Source organism: Coffea arabica, chromosome 5e (assembly GCF_036785885.1).
Source record: "Coffea arabica cultivar ET-39 chromosome 5e, Coffea Arabica ET-39 HiFi, whole genome shotgun sequence".
NCBI lineage: Eukaryota > Viridiplantae > Streptophyta > Magnoliopsida > Gentianales > Rubiaceae > Coffea > Coffea arabica.
In genome coordinates this window covers 51474818-51488896 of record NC_092318.1, presented here as the reverse complement: position 1 = coordinate 51488896, position 14079 = coordinate 51474818, and the positions used below count along the sequence as shown (strand labels likewise).

Here is a 14079-nt window from a genome sequence, read left to right as displayed (position 1 = left end):
AAGCAATAATATTAGCTATTATATTTAGAGGTTGAATTTTGTAACGACATTTCTACTCCCTCCCTTTTTTTATAACTGACGTTTAAGGTTTTGCACACCAATTAAGAAAAGTTTTTCATTGTTTAAATTTATACACTACTTTCCTTTTGTACCCTCATTAATTGTCCAATTCACCCATGTTTTCTCTCACTAGAGTACTAAATGGTGATGTTTTACTAGGCCAAAAGCAATGCAAACTAACTAGGAGTAGTAATTAAGAACCCTGTATTGGAAAAGAGAGATAAAAGGGTAAAATTGTGAAAAAATAATTAATGCTGCATGGGGATAGTAAAACGACAGATAAAAGTACTTAAGAGCAAATTTCTTAAACGTCAGTTATAAAAAAAGGGAGGGAGTATTTCTTTTCGAGGTTTGAATATCTTTCCGGTGTGTATTTTTAATGTTGATGATATGAAACGAGATTGAAGGACCTTTGTGATCTTTGAAGTAATGAATTCTATTTCCCCTCAACCTTGTTGCCCAAATAGAAAACTTTTGTCAATCAACTACTAACACTACATTTCTGCCGTAAAATGACAAAAAAAAAAAAAAAAACTTAAAACTACCATGAATGGCAGAATTGAATTGAATTGAATTGAAATGAGAGGAGTGCAATTTAATTTCCAATATTCCTTTGGAAATATATGTTTGTTTGAATTGGCCATTCTTTGTCTCAAAAAAAAAAAAAAAAACTTGCATCACAAATACGTTTTTCAATAATCTTTTCACTTTTTAAATACTCTTTTATCCAACCAACCAACGAACGTAAATATCATCATTACAATAATTAAACCAAAACTACATACATTAATGATTCTAAAAATTTTTTAAATAATATTCTATCCAAACAACATTTTGGCTTCGAGTGACAATAGGAGATTGAATAGAATTGAAGCCGCTTAAAGCGATTGAAAATGGAAATTGCAGATTCGAGCACTTCCACAAATCCACTAAGAAAGCAACGCAGAGCAAATAGGACACCTCTGATACATCCTACTATCCAAACTTAATTCCCCAGCCGTCAGTTTTGTGAATAAGGGACGTTCAATCAATCGTCGCAGGGTACTTTCTTTAACTGCTTTTAAGATTCTTTAATTCCAAATTCTTCTTGACAATTGGATTCTATGACGTGAAGTAAACTGTGCCACCATTTCTCCTCCTCCAACCTTAACCTGATAAATAAGAGAGGCCCTCATAAAAATTTTCCTCCCACCCCTCAAACCCCAAATTTAAACATTCGTTTATTTTTTGCTCCCCGGACTTCGTCGTGGGTAGCAAAGTTTGTCATTTGGCTTCGAACGCATGAGAACTGATAATTTGCGCCTAACAAATACAAAAATGGACAGGTTGTGGAACCTCCTCAATGTACACGGACTTATTAGTTAGACGGCAATTGGCGCACACACACACATATATATATGTATGTATGTTTAGTTCTTCTAGTGGGGATTTTATCTAAAATAGTAACATGGAAAGTACTTTTAAAACGATTATTTTGCATCGTTACAAAACTTCTTTTCAAAAAATTATCTCAAATAGTTTCTTATCCAAACACAGTAATGTGATTGTAGAATCCCCATATCCATTAATTTGTGAGCTTGTGGCCTCCACACAACCTAGATTAGGACCTTAATTAGGTTGGTTCTTGCGACACCTTGAAATGCACTCCTACGATATTATCCAATTAAGGGGGTTGGTAAGTTTAGTCGTTGGTGTAGAATAAGAGGAGAAGATTAATTGCTTAAGAGTTAGTACTACTACTACTAAAACAAACAAACAATCAGAACATAGGATGAGAAATGGGGTAACAATAACTAATAGTTAGAAAGAGAGGGTGTGAAGAGAGATCAGTGAGCAAGCGGAAGGAGCTTATATCTCTTAACTATGAGGTTTCGGATTCGAAATCCATTGAAATGAAAAGAACAATGTTGAGATAGTTACATCCTATATAAAGGGTTCGATTCGATTTCATTTCGAACAGAATTAATCGCAAATCGTAAAATGGACGTGAATACATGTGGATTATATATATATATAAAAAAAAATGAGGAAGAGAGAGCAGTAGGTAGTAGGGTCGTCCATGGCATGGATGTGATTTCTCATCATTTGGTTCAAGGGCGGCACATACAGCTCACGCGCTCGATGCGCGGAGGAATTGGTATTGTTACGTACAGCTGCTACGACTACTACAACTATTTACTGATCAAAGGTTAACATCTCCGATCCCAATCAAACAGACACACACCCCACAGTCTGTGCAGGTCAGGCTCTGAAGTCAATGCTCAAATATGCGTGTAAGTCAGTTGTGTTGAAATTGAAATTGAAAAAATTCCCACCCAAAGAGCCAAAAAAGCAATAAGAGGTGGGCAGAATATAAGCAAATAAGCACGAGGGGCAAAAGCTCAAAAAGCTTCTTCATTCAATTCAAGGCCAATTGAATTGAGTGATGATGATGTTGATGATGATGCCGATGCCCCAAAATTCCAAACTAAGCCAATGCCCCCTCATTTCACATTCACCCTTTTCTTCTTCTTCTTATCTTAAAGACCGTTGGGCTGCATTTTTTTTCCCTCGGTAGCCAATCAATCCCTCTAACCCCACCACCAAAAGCCAAAATATACAAAAGAAAAAAAAAACCAAGAAAACAAATGAGAGAGATAAAGAAAGACGCAGAAGAAAATAAGTCGAGAGAGAGAGAGAGAGAGAGGGAGAGAGAGAGAAGGGGTTTGGGAAGGGAGAGAGAAAGTGTGGATCTTAGACCTCAAGTGCACAACAAAACAAAAGCAAATAAGCAATCCCATTCTTGCCGAAGCCTTGTTTTTCACTCATTCATCTCTTCTTCTCCACCCAAACCAACCTCAAAGAGTTTCTCTTCTCATCTTCTCCTCTCTCCCCTTTTAGCCTTTTCTTTATTTTTTGGCTCTCCGGAGTCCAGAAGAGGGTTGTGATAGTTTTCGCCATATTCAATGGAAAGTGCCTCTAAACCTCAAGACAGAGAGAACCCTTCTCCCACTAACTCCCCAAACAGCAATGGGAGTTGCACCAACAGCAATGGATCACTCCAAGTCCCGACTCCTCCAGTCACCCCAAAACCTGTTTCTAGATCTGAACCCAATCCATATCCTACGACTTTTGTTCAAGCGGACACCACAACATTCAAGCAAGTAGTTCAGATGCTGACCGGATCATCAGAGACTGCTAAACAAGCCTCAAAACCAGATCCACTTCCCACCACCACCAATACAACCGCCACCAACAGAGGCTGCAGCATCCCCCCTATCAGGACGGGGCAGAAGAAACAAGGGTTTAAGCTTTATGAAAGAAGGAATTCGCTCAAGAATGGCCTCATGATCAGCCCTCTGATCTCTGGTTTTCCTCAAAATAATCCCACAAGCTTTTCCCCGCGAAAGCCTGAGATCTTGTCCCCAAGTATTCTTGATTTTCCCTCGCTTGTTCTCAGCCCCGTCACACCCTTGAATGAAGACCCCTTTAACAAGTCTTCTCCTTCAATGGGAAATTCATCGGAAGAGGAAAAAGCCATAGCTGAAAAGAAATTTTATTTGCATCCATCTCCAAGAACAACTACTAGAGATTCTGAGCCACCCCAGTTGTTGCCCCTGTTTCCTGTCACTTCACCTCGAGTATCAGGCTCTTCTTCTTGAACAATATCGTTGAAAATGGTTAGGGGTGTAAAGAAACAGGTAGACAGAGATCGACCATTGCTTCCAAATGTACAATTTGATCTCTCTTCTTCCATTGTCTCGAGACAAGAAAGGAAAGGCACCTCATTTTCGTTGCTTTCATCTTTCTTCTTTTCCTCTGTTCACTACTTACCTTCTTTAATTTCTCTCTCGAACTGAGTAAATTGCTAGGATGATCCATCTTCTGAGATAATAATTTTTTGTTTGGTTATATTACCAACATTGGTTGCACGGCAGCATTTTTTTTTTTTTGGTGTAAATAGTAGGCTAAATTAAAACCATTCTGGTGTTACAAACTGTTAAAATTTTCCAACCAAGAAAAAGGCAGTTGACGTATGCTGTTACAGGCTTTCATCAGGAAAATCATAATGGAAAGGATCAAATTCATATTCTTCGCATATATGCGCTAGACCATTGGTAAATTATGTTAATGGGCAGGATCAAATTCAGATTCTTATACTCTTCTAAACACTATCACATCAAAGATAAATGCCCCAAATGCCACATTTTGTACAGGCATATATCCACTCCCAAAAAACTTGTAAAGTAGAGACAGACTATAAGCATTGTAGTGGGACTTTGGACTTGTAACGAAACTTGGTAGTACCACCGTATCATCCAATGTTCGATAAAAAGGTTTTATGTCCAAATTAGTACTTAACACACAGGAATCCTCGGATAATGTTTTCAGCTATGTGCACTAACTTGTAAACCTTCTTGAGTATCGGGGAGGAGCGTTTGGTTTGATCTAGTGACTAAAGTTAAAATTTCAGAATCCTGAAGGGTTTTCATTTAAATCCCACTCGAACTCTCTCGAGTTAGTGGGGAAAAAAAATTGTAAGCCTCGTGCAGAAAGTGAGCAGGTAAGGAGGGTGGCATGGATTGTGATTTACGACTTGTGAGTATGATATGATTAGAAGTGAGGGAGATGCAAGAGTTTCTGTGCTGCTTTCACTGGGCCAACAGTAGTACCCTTTTTACTGTGTGAGGATATACATATACATACAACTGGAGAAAATCTATACAGGTCCCTGAAATGAAATCCAGTGTGTATTATGAAAAAAAAAAGGAGGGACAAAGGCCTAAGGGGTCCCATCTTGCTAGAGAGTCAATTTCACACACCCTATGATAGATATTTCCCAAGATAGGCTAAAAACTTGCAATTAGTAGAATCTGTTTTGCCCCATATGATTGGATGTATGGTACAAGATTGGCCACAAGGCATCTTCTGGGAGTTTGGAAGTTAATTGAGGTATTAAGCTCTAGGAATGGCCCCACTTCTGCAGATATTTTATTATTACATCATTCATCTATCTGATAACGTCAAGACCAGCCTATTCTATTTAAGAGAAGCAATTCCAAGGAATTCATTATGTTCTTTTGAAGAATTGACAAGTGAGGTTACATAGTGCAAATCAAACTATTAAATGCTTGCTGCTAGAAAAAATTGGCTTCACTTTTTTTTAAACTGTCAGTAATTACCTTTTCTCCAGGATGACATTTGGAAAGTGAAAGGGAAGGGAAGGCAGAGCTCAACTGAAGTCACAAATGGTAAAGAGTCAATTTGTTTCTACTTTCTACTTTTTGTTCAACTTTTTGATTTGGGGCTGCATTTGTTGTGTTTGATATAAAGAAAAGAAACCACCGAGCTTCGCTCAGTGATCACCAGGAGGGACTTAAGTTCAGCTTAGTGGCCATTAGCGAGGGACTTAAGTTCAGTTCTTCTTTGGGCTGTAGGTGAAGGATTCAAATCCCACCTGTAACAAAAAAAATTTAAATGTGATATTATAGCACTCTCTTGATCTTGGTAGGTCTATATACCTACTGGTTCCTAACACATAAGTCTCCTTAGCCACTCCCTTTCTGTAAATTAGGATAGAATAGATTATATAATTATTATGATTGTCGGAAAAAAAAGATATAAAGAAAAGAGAAGAAAGGAAAAGAAAAGATATTGATGGTTGAAGCGACAGGCGCACAAGCTCGATTTTCCTGTTTAAATTATAGGTACCATGTTAGTGATATGTCTTTTGACTCAGGCGGAGACCAGCTGTAGGGTGACATATGAGAACACATGGGATGGAAGATGGGGAAGAAAGTGGGGGATGCCATGATGCTTGAGAAAGAAGTAAAACAAACCATAATTAGTTTACTAAAAGCGGAGAAAATGCGACTCTTTTTCAATGCCCCTTCCCGTTTTCCCCTTTTTCTTGACGACAGTATTCATTTCTGTTATTGACTTGATGTAGCGAATCCTAGACATGAAGCACACTAACAAGGACATTATCGATTTTATCGGATGCCTACTATAATAAAATATCACCTGAAAATTTTGGATCTAATGTATCCGAGATAAAATGTTAATTGAAAAAAAATAATACATTTATTAAAAATTGTGCTTATGATGCATGACAGCCAATTATTTGGCCAAATATATTTGCTGACATCACCATTACAATTTCCAATACACCTTTTTATCTTCCCAATTACTTTTTTATCTCACATACATCACATCACAAAAAGTGCTACAGTAAAAATATTTCAAATAACTTACAATCCAAACACACTATCTGAAATAATATTCGATGTAGTCTGTTTCTTGATTTTGACTTTTTGTAAGATGAATCCTAAAATAGAGATAGTATTGTAACTTTTATCGATCTGCACTTGTGTACAAGGGATGTTAGGAAATTCAATTTCTTGCTTAATTCTGACAGCTTTATTCATGATAACTTAAGACGATCATAAACCCAGATTTAAGCTGCAAGCCCCTGAAGCAAAAATGTCTACATCATAACTTCGCTTCAGAATGAGAAGATTATCCTGGAGAACACATTCGATCACCTCCAACCTTATTACAGAAATTTTATAATCCATCTTATATTTCTGAAAATGACTTCACCGTCCTGAACCCATGATTCTCTGGAAGAGGTCCATTTCCTGGCCGGATAGATATTATCACGTTCAAACCTGATACAAAAGCTTAATCAAAACAGTGCAGCAAAAAGCCTAAGAATCTCAGTTTCTTGTTTTGTTGTGCGGACATGCACGTCTTTGTGCAACTGTGCAAACATCCAGCTGTTCTTGATGTCCAATGCAGCAAATTTTAAATTTGCTATTTGTGCGTTCTTTTGTTTGTGTAGGAAGAAATTCTAAATTTATCTTTTTTTTACAACAAAAAAAAAGTATCAAATGATCCCAAATAGATACTAGAAGCAAAAAGTACCTGCTGCTTTGGCAGCTGTCGCTTCTTGATAGACATCAGTAACGAACAAAATCTCAGAAGGTTTATCTACTCCGACTGACTCTGTAATTTCAAGGTAACTTTTTGTTTCCCTCTTGTTTCTGCATCAAGAACAGGAGATGCAAATCAGACAGCTTTCAAATAAAGATAAAACGAACAGCAATTGAATCGAAAAAGCGTTTGGCAGGCATATGTTTACCCCACAGTAGTGTCAAAATAACCGCACAAGTACTTTCGCAGGTCCCCGTAATTCGTGTTACCGAATAAAAGTCTCTGTGCCAATCTGCTTCCACTGGAATATATGTATACCTGAGGCATGCGAAAAGGTTATTATGCTCATTTTAGGCAATAATAGGAATCAATAACCAGATTAATCTACCAGTGATTTCCAAATAGAGGATTAGAATGATCAGAAAGTGTAACAATCCAAATGCAAGTATACAAGCAACATATTCTTCTTTCCAACCTTAGATGATTGTTTAAAGCAGTATAATAGGGATAGACAATTATTGTTTAACTAATTTTGCACTTTTGTAGGTACTGTGAGTGAAGATTGAAGTAGCTAGAACAATCTCAAGAGGTTAAAAACTAAGGCAAAATAGAGAACCGGGGAAGTAACCTTGATGCCTAAAGCATGCCACCTCTCAAGAGCTTCAGGTACATCATCAAAAACAATTGCTTCTAACTCGTTATTGTCAAATCCAGTGCGCCATACGTGACCCTGGATATTAAATGTTAGCCAAGTCTACAAGTTGGTCTCAAGATAATCATTTTACTTTCAGATTTGAGATTAATGTAAAATATGGGGAGAAGGTGGGCATGGTGAAACTGATCTCAAATTATCTCTCCACTCACCTGTAATTGCTTTAAAGCGGTGATCTTCCTGTCAGCTTTAATCATTGCCTCCACATTGGCAACCAAAGCTGCAATTACCTCCTGCTTCCCTGCATCATCGTCGGGGATAGGAACAGCACCAACAATGCCCTTTTCTAAATCTTCTTGTACCTGCTAGGACAATGCTGAGTGAGGAAGCAATTCCTGATAACAGCACCAACAGGCACATAATGTGGACCTCTCACTGCCAAGACTTCTATTAAGAAATTGTTGTTCAGCAGAAGATCATAGAGGGAAAACATTTTGGATGGCATGCTTTAGCAAAGCATAATATCTCAAAAGAGTACCATATCCTTTAAACACAGTTACACAGTTGCATGAATTGTCAACCTACTTGAGCTCGCAGTAACTTAATATCATCTTTTGTCTCTTCTGTGTCATATGTTGCATCTAAATGCTTCCCTACACTCTCACGAGCATATGGGAAGAGAACATCTGTGACAAATGATATCGGTGTAGTGGTCCCCTCAATGTCCAGAACAATGCAGCGCTGCAGCATATTAAGACCCAAATTCAAGAGTTGCGATGGTAAACCCTATTACCATGGACTCACAGTCCATTTAAGATATGCAAATAGTTGATAAACTTACTCTTAATGGCTCAATGCCATTATCTGAAGCCACTTTTCTTGCCTTTACTGGGGTGTTTGCACTCCGAACGTTCCCCAGAGCCCCATTTACACTGTGAATAGGACCATGGCTAGGAGTTGACCAATCCAATCCTAATTGGTGAAGTTTAATTGCAGCGTCAAACAGATAGTGGTAACACTCAGCCTACAAGATCAAGTTTGAATTCAGAACCGCTGAAAGGAACAGTATTGATGCATTGCCATGGAAAGCCCAGGTAAGTTCACCCATGTAAGCACAAGTGACTAGTGCAAACAACATCTATATGACATAGCGTTCAACCAATTCAAAGGACACAACAGAAATGTTTATCTAAGATGTGATAATGCAGCACATATGCTATAAATGAAGAATATTATCATATCAGAATGTCTCCTACATAAATTCCCAAGAATCACTATCTGAATATTCGCAACTCAAAAAATATGCTCCGCCCATAAGCAACTGCTTTACTTCTAGCTATTTTACTTCTTATTTCCAAGTATATTTATTCATCTATGCTGGCGAGACTCTGAATAAGAAAACAGAGGGTTCAATCTTGCAGCTTCAGCAGCATAATTGCGTATTTCCATTTTCCAAACTTTAACCTGCAATCTCACATGCCTTTCTCTCTTATCTCTTAACATTTCACAAACAAAATTTACATCATGAAAAATCATGATACATGCTAAAAGCAGAGTCATTTATGTAATGATGAGACAGCTATTAAAATATGAAACTAAACAAAGAGAAGCAATAATTAGATTAAAAGTCTTGACTGCAATTAAGTACAAATAGAGTGAGGTCCACGAAGATTATATCCGCATTGCACAATACAAACCTGGGTTTTAGCACTGATCCAATTATCTCCCCATACATAGATTCCATGGTTTCGCACTAGCACAGCCGTTGTTTTGGGGTACGCTTTAATCTAGTTAACATCAAAATTAACAAGAAAGTACAGTTACTGAATTGATAGAATAGTAAGAGTTTTACACTATTAATCAATGGAAGCAGGAACGACACAAGTTGTAAACTATAAAGACATACACTATAGATCTAAAACACCTAAAAAACAATGCAAAAGAAATTCAATGCTAGCATAATAAAACAGCTATTTATAATTTTCAATACCAAGTTCTGCAGTGAATTGAAACTTAATTCTGAATGAGCAAACTATTTTTACCAATATGGTTCCAACACATATGCATTGTAATGAAAACATCTCCATCTATATAACTTTTCCTCAAGTGCCATCATAAAACGCCACACCTTTCTGTTTAAAAAAAAAAAAATCTTTCTGCAACACTGTATGTACATGTATGCAGCCATGAGTCAGCAATGAAGGGGCAACTGCTATACAACTAAATACCAGAAAATGGGGGTTAAAGAATATAAAGAAATAAAGAGAGCATACGGCTTCTGCAAGAGAATCTGTGAGCTCCCTCTCATGGGCTGTGTTCTCAATGATTGGGACAACCAGTTCATCATAATAACCATGTCCTTGAATTCCTTTGATCATTTCCATGTGAGTAATCTGTATAATAACATGGAAAAAGTTAGAAAAATATGTAAATAGTATCAGAGGAAACAAAGCACTAAGACTAGTTCTAACAGGACTAACAAAGACAATAAATGCTGATGTAAGATTGAATAGCTCTGTGATCAGAGAGGATGACGAAATAATATTTTTACCCGAAATTCTTTTGAAAATGGATTGATCATCGTCACAAGACATGATTCCATTCCATGACTATGGATTACAGCTCCAGCATTTCGCATATCATATGCCTGGAAAAACCACAAGATGTGTTCTTCTTTAAAAAAAAAAATGATAAAAGGCTGAAAAAAAAAGTAGCATATTCCAGAAACAAAGCCGTCAATTTACAGCACTCATTGATTAGGATGCCATCAATGGTTGAAATGAGGTTGGTAGAAGCTCTTTAACCAAAAAGCTAAACAATTCTTCACAATACCCATGTGAATAACAGCATAAAGGTTTATCTCCTACCAGAACCAAAGTTTTAACACTTCTTAAGCACCCAAAAAAAGGAGAAAAAAAAAAAGAAAATAAATGGCAACCAAGGACTCACAAAATTACATGTAAGCACGGAGAAAAAGCAAAGGTTGTGATGACTACTAATATTCCAATTATATGCACTTTATCTACTATGGAAGACTAGCAGAGTTGTAATCAGTAGCAGTTTGTTGATTTATTGTGATATATGTTAGATATCAGGCTTCTGGTGTTACCTTCTGTTTCTATGTCCTAATACAGAGTACTATTGTAGCTCCACCCCAAAAAAAACAGAGTTGTATTCTTTTTTCCCCCCGGTCTAACTGGTTTACAATTTTTTTTTTTTTTTTTTTTTGGTGGAGCTACAATTGTACTCTGCATTAGGACATAGAAACAGAAGGTAAGACCAGAAGCCTGATTAAAAAAAAAAGAAAAGAATACAACTCCCTTACATTTAAATACTCAACTTTAAATCCATATAGCTAACCGATGCCACAGCTGAGAATCAGTAATATTCATACCTTCAAGAAAAGAGGACCACAATCAGAGCATTTAGGAGGCTTATGGGGGTAAGGCTTTGCCAATGGCGCAGACAAAATAGACCCTTCTGGGGATAACAAATACATATCCTCCTCCATCATTCTTTCCTTCTGAACACCTATCAAAACAACCCAAAACCAACATGAACAAACCACCAAATAAAAATCAAGGAGGGGAGAAAAAACAAGAAGCTTAAACCCATAAAAATCGTATCTTTAACATACAAATATGATTATTGTGGGCTTTATTTAGAACCCACAAAAATTTCATGCTTCATAAACCCAAATATTGGATAAAAACAGGACTCTGCTGCACCTGAAGGGGACATGACAATGAGCTGTTGTGGTTTAGGGACGGAATCATCATGGACTTTAATGGTGATGCTGCCACCAGTTCCAGAAACCCAACCCAGATTGTAAAAGTGGCGGCAGAGCTCTGCAATCAAGGCCTTTGTTTCTTTGACTCTAGAGCCCTCAAGATATGCCTGTGATGTAATAGCTGAATTCGCCATTTTTACAGCTCCGTTTAATGCTAATGGGGTCACTAAAGCTGCAGCCATTGCTTTAGTACTAGAATCTTTGGTCGATAGTGGTCTTTCTTTCTTTCTTCTTTTTTTTTCAGTCAGAAGTATTCTGTCTATTTAGTGGAGGGGTGATTATTAAATTTGGCGAAGCACAGTGAAGTCTGGCAGATGATTGGGCCACGTCATCTGTATGTTTATTATCCTAAGGTCCGAGCTTCATTATAGGTGTGGCATTAAATTTTGACGCATTTATTTATTTTTTGTTAAATGCGTCATTAAATTGTTCAAACCTCATCTTTGATTTTTGATTTTGACTTTCTTGGTTAGGTTTATTTTTTCTTGGAAAGGTAAATCCCCAAGCTTTGGTAAATTAAACGAAGGAACGTTTGGGTATTAATTGGTCCAAATTTCCATATACGCAAATGGTTTTCTTTATAATCACTAGAATTAGACGGATACACACATTAATTAAGCAGTGATATCTTGATTTTTTTTTCTATATATTTTTGGCCTTACCTAGACTTAACTAAAATTAAAAATTCTGAATTCAAGTCTCACCATATGTACTTGTAGATTTAGTTATAATATTTATTGAGTGGTAATTTGCTTATATTACTCTTCTCCCATCGTTGAGTTTCTTGCAATATCATAAAAGAAGAAAAAAAAAAACTCAACCAGTCTTTGATAGTATTGTACTGATTTAAATCCGCCCAATAGCATTTTTAGGATCGTAGTAAACTAGCACCCCCACTGTTTTATTTATTTTGATTGCCAGGAGACGGTTTACCATATTAATTTAGTTTTAGCATGGCAAATCCATAAGAGTATCACTATATTTTCTTTGTATACATATTCAATTATCATATCATGTATGGTGAGAGAGATTGTAATTACGAAGTCTTGGATTCAAGATCTCCAACTTATTCAAAAAAAAAAAAAGAATGAATTAAAAAGATTCTGAAATCATGTCATTATATTTTTTGAATTATTTTTTTCTAAACTAACAGTGTATGGATAGTGTATATACCGTCAATTTTAAATGAATGATAACTATATAAAATTTAAATTTGAAATTCAACTTTTATACATATATTATGGATCAAATGGTAATACACTCTGTTTAATATAGATAAGATTTATTTTATTTTTTTCCTAAAATTTTAAAAAGACGTTTCCGGTTATGACAACAACGGCTTGTACTACAGATCATCGATCCAGCACTTGGACTAAAATTCGAGCTCTATTCTTTTGTCGCCTAATTTTACTTCCGATTGCCGAAGGCAGGAGACTCTATCGTCAAGTCGACCTTCGTGGCAATGCGTCATGGGCAAAACTGGCAATTTGGGCCGTCTGCGGCAGGCATGACTCATGAGTAGGGCTGCAAACGAGCCGAGCCGAGTCGAGTTTTGAGCTAATCGAGCCGAGCCTCGACTAAATTTTACCAAGCTCGAGCTCGAGCTCAAGCTCGAAAAAAAATAAAAAATAATTATTTTATTTTTAAATAAATAAATAAAATAATATTTTTTTCTTAATAAATAATAAAATATTAAGGATATATACGTAATTTTACTATAAAAATAAAAAATAAAAAATAAAAATATAATATACGTAATTTTATTATTAAATAAAAATAAAAATAAAAATATATATATATATACCCCGGCTCGCGAGCTAACGAGCTTAATATTCTGAGCTCGAGCCGACTCGAGCTCGATTAATAACGAGCTCGACTCGAGCTTGACTCGAGCCGCTCGCGAGCGGCTCGATTCGTTTGCAGCCCTAGTCATGAGGCTAATCAAATCACACATGTTGTATTCAATAATGTCACTTTGATGGATGGAACTCATTTTAATTTTATTTGTTCTTTTTTTTTCCGGAGACGACAGAATAATTTTATTTGAGCTTCGCTTGGTTTATAATAAATCAAATGATGGGTTTTTTTTGTCAAGTCAAATCTCACCACTTGAGATTTGGCAACTAAATTTATTTACATCTAAGCCTCACATTTCATGTTTAATAATAAAGGATTTTTCAAGAACGCTCATTAACACACTTAAATTATCATTATCATATAACTACACATACTCATATTTATTGCCCCTTATGAATTGTGAAACTTTTCAAAATTAATTACACTTTTTCAAAAAATTAACACTTAAACTCGAGTGCCTATATCGTTGGCCAAATCGAATAATAAAATCTAGATATGTATTATTGTTAATTAATTAGGATACCAATTTCAAATAAATACTTAATCAAATATATTGAAATTGGGGTTGATGGTTGAATTGAGTTGGATTGTAAGATGGAAGGGATCGTAAAAAATTTTGGATTTAAAATCTCTCCTCAACATGAGCGCGCACACACAAACATACATATATATATTGAAAATTTGAGTGTTAGTAGTTTGGTTTTTTTTTTGGGCTATGAATATTAACATGGGCATCTCGTAAGTAGTTTGGACCTTTTGGTCCTGTGTGCAGGGCTGAAGTTGTCAAGATGGGCCCTTCCTTGAA

General features: G+C 36.2%; 2 protein-coding genes across 2 annotated transcripts; one reads left to right on the top strand and one right to left on the bottom strand.

The window, feature by feature from the left end:
• Nucleotides 1-2694: 2694 nt before the first annotated feature.
• LOC113688000 (VQ motif-containing protein 4-like) lies at nt 2695-3842 on the top strand. The gene has a single exon (XM_027205577.2). It carries the CDS (start codon nt 3006-3008, stop codon nt 3699-3701), a length of 696 nt encoding a protein of 231 aa, XP_027061378.1. The 5' UTR covers nt 2695-3005; the 3' UTR covers nt 3702-3842.
• A 2594-nt stretch (nt 3843-6436) lies between these two features.
• Nucleotides 6437-11673, bottom strand: LOC113687999 (probable bifunctional methylthioribulose-1-phosphate dehydratase/enolase-phosphatase E1 1). Its single transcript, XM_027205576.2, has 12 exons — nt 11356-11673; nt 11022-11158; nt 10179-10274; nt 9901-10020; nt 9325-9414; nt 8469-8651; nt 8213-8368; nt 7840-7989; nt 7604-7705; nt 7184-7293; nt 6967-7085; nt 6437-6710 (listed from the first exon to the last, which is right to left on the bottom strand). The coding sequence occupies exons 1-12, from the start codon at nt 11597-11599 to the stop codon at nt 6619-6621; spliced, it is 1599 nt and encodes a 532-aa protein (XP_027061377.1). The 5' UTR covers nt 11600-11673; the 3' UTR covers nt 6437-6618.
• Between the last annotated feature and the right edge of the window lie 2406 nt (nt 11674-14079).

What these genes read in the sequence shown, in the direction of transcription:
- LOC113687999 (XM_027205576.2), bottom strand. Translation starts at nt 11,599, where the DNA reads ATGGCTGCAGCTTTAGTGACCCCATTAGCATTAAACGGAGCTGTAAAA. An exon ending in CATTTTCAAAAGAATTTCGG is followed by an intron (nt 10,021 to 10,178) that starts GTAAAAATATTA and finishes GTTATTATACAG; the next exon opens with ATTACTCACATGGAAATGAT. An exon ending in GACAGCTGCCAAAGCAGCAG is followed by an intron (nt 6,711 to 6,966) that starts GTACTTTTTGCT and finishes CTTTTGTATCAG; the next exon opens with GTTTGAACGTGATAATATCT.
- LOC113688000 (XM_027205577.2), top strand. Translation starts at nt 3,006, where the DNA reads ATGGAAAGTGCCTCTAAACCTCAAGACAGAGAGAACCCTTCTCCCACT.